This window comes from Engraulis encrasicolus, chromosome 17 (assembly GCF_034702125.1).
Source record: "Engraulis encrasicolus isolate BLACKSEA-1 chromosome 17, IST_EnEncr_1.0, whole genome shotgun sequence".
Lineage (NCBI taxonomy): Eukaryota > Metazoa > Chordata > Actinopteri > Clupeiformes > Engraulidae > Engraulis > Engraulis encrasicolus.
In genome coordinates, this window is record NC_085873.1 from 31,338,909 (window position 1) to 31,340,631 (window position 1,723).

Consider the following 1,723-nt stretch of genomic DNA (forward strand, 5'->3'; position numbering starts at 1 on the left):
TAATAATTGCGAGTTGCTTTGGATAAAAGTGTAAAATTGCAATGTATTGTAGGCCTAATTTAATTTAGCCTGTATCTAGAGAAAATTCAACTCAAATCCCACCATTACAAATATGAAGAATAGGTATGGATCTTGCTCCTGAGACTGTCAATAGACTAACTTTGCATAACAACATCAGCTAAGTGAAATGTAATGTCATTCTGGTGTCATTCAATGTGACTGTTGCCCTGATTTACACACACACACACACACACGCAAGCGCGCACACACGCACACACACACACACAGACAAGCAAAACACACTGACAGATAAACACATTTTGATGCAAAATACTTTATTGAGAAAAAATGGAAAAGAGTACAATGCTTTGGGACATTGCAGCCCTGCCTGAAATGGCAACTGTTAGCCACTAGGTGTGCTATAGGACATTATTACATTCTGGCGGCAATAGCTGCTTCTGTTCACTAGGGGGAGCTGTATTTGGCGATGGTGCCCTCGATGAAAGGTAGGTACGGTTGCACACGGGTGTAGACACCGGTCTTGCCGGCCTTAGCACAGCCGTCACCAAAACTCACCACTCCCACCTGGACGAAGCCTGCAGAGGACTTACACACCAGCGGACCACCAGAGTCACCCTACACACGCACGCACACATGCACGCACACACACACACACACACACACACACACACACACACACACACGCACGCACACACAAGCCAAAGAAAACAGTTTCAGAGTTTAAAATCTGTCCCCACGCCATTTCCATCGTTTCCCTGCATACAATTTTTATATATATTAGACACACCTTTATGAACACACACACACACACACACACACACACACACACACACACACACACACACACACACACACACACACACACACACACACACACACACACACACACACACACACACACTGTGCAGGCACACAATAATTTTATTCCTTATCCGAGGAGCTTTATCAGTTCTGTTCAGGACCCTGTTATTCGAAAACGTCATCGTTAACCTGTTAGCAATTTAGTAGGTTGCTTGCTAACTTACTTAGCAATGGCACTGTTCAGAAACGCAGCCCTGGTTAGGCAGAAAAACAAACACACTCCTGGTTAGTTAAGAAAAGGATCTAGGGGTTGATGTCCTGGAGATGGATCTGTAGGTTCTTCACATGTAGTGAAACTTGGGCCTGTCCCAAGATGAAGATGAAACGGTGAAATTCTCAGCTTTGTGACATGGTTCAAAAGTGAGCGCTAGCTTGTCAAGGATTAGTTTAGAGCAAAATAACAGATCTTTTTTTTTCCAGAAATGGAGATAAAGTGTCTTTTATTACATACATTTTTACTTTTAACTTTTGAAAATTGATGGCTGCAAAGTTCCCAAGTCTTTCCGTGTGTCCCATGACTAGCGAAGCATTGGCGAGAAAGCTTATGCTTCGATTACCCCACGAAACTTGACATGACATGGTCAGGAAATGCATGTGTCTACGTAGTTTCGGAGGGGAAAAACCCTGTAAAAACTAAATTTTACGGTTGCTGGCATTCAACTCTTGGAGAGTAAAACTGTAAAATTACATCCCAAGTTTTCAATGTGCTAACTACCATTTTGTAGGTCTGTTTGACCAATTATCCAATAGTTGATGATGCTGTCTCTGACTGCTGGTGCCATCAATTGGCTTTTATACCCTTTAGGAGTCTAGTAATAAAAGTAGTAGTAATAACTTAGTA

General features: G+C 42.4%; 1 protein-coding gene across 1 annotated transcript in view; it reads right to left on the bottom strand.

The window, feature by feature from the left end:
- Positions 1-348: 348 nt before the first annotated feature.
- LOC134466984 (coagulation factor VII-like) overlaps positions 349-1,723 on the bottom strand; it is a 24,964-nt gene continuing 23,589 nt past the window's right edge. Inside the window, exon 13 of the mRNA XM_063220913.1 lies at positions 349-636. Coding sequence (XP_063076983.1) covers positions 466-636 — 171 coding nt within the window. The 3' untranslated portion in view covers positions 349-465. The remainder of the gene's footprint in view (positions 637-1,723) is intronic.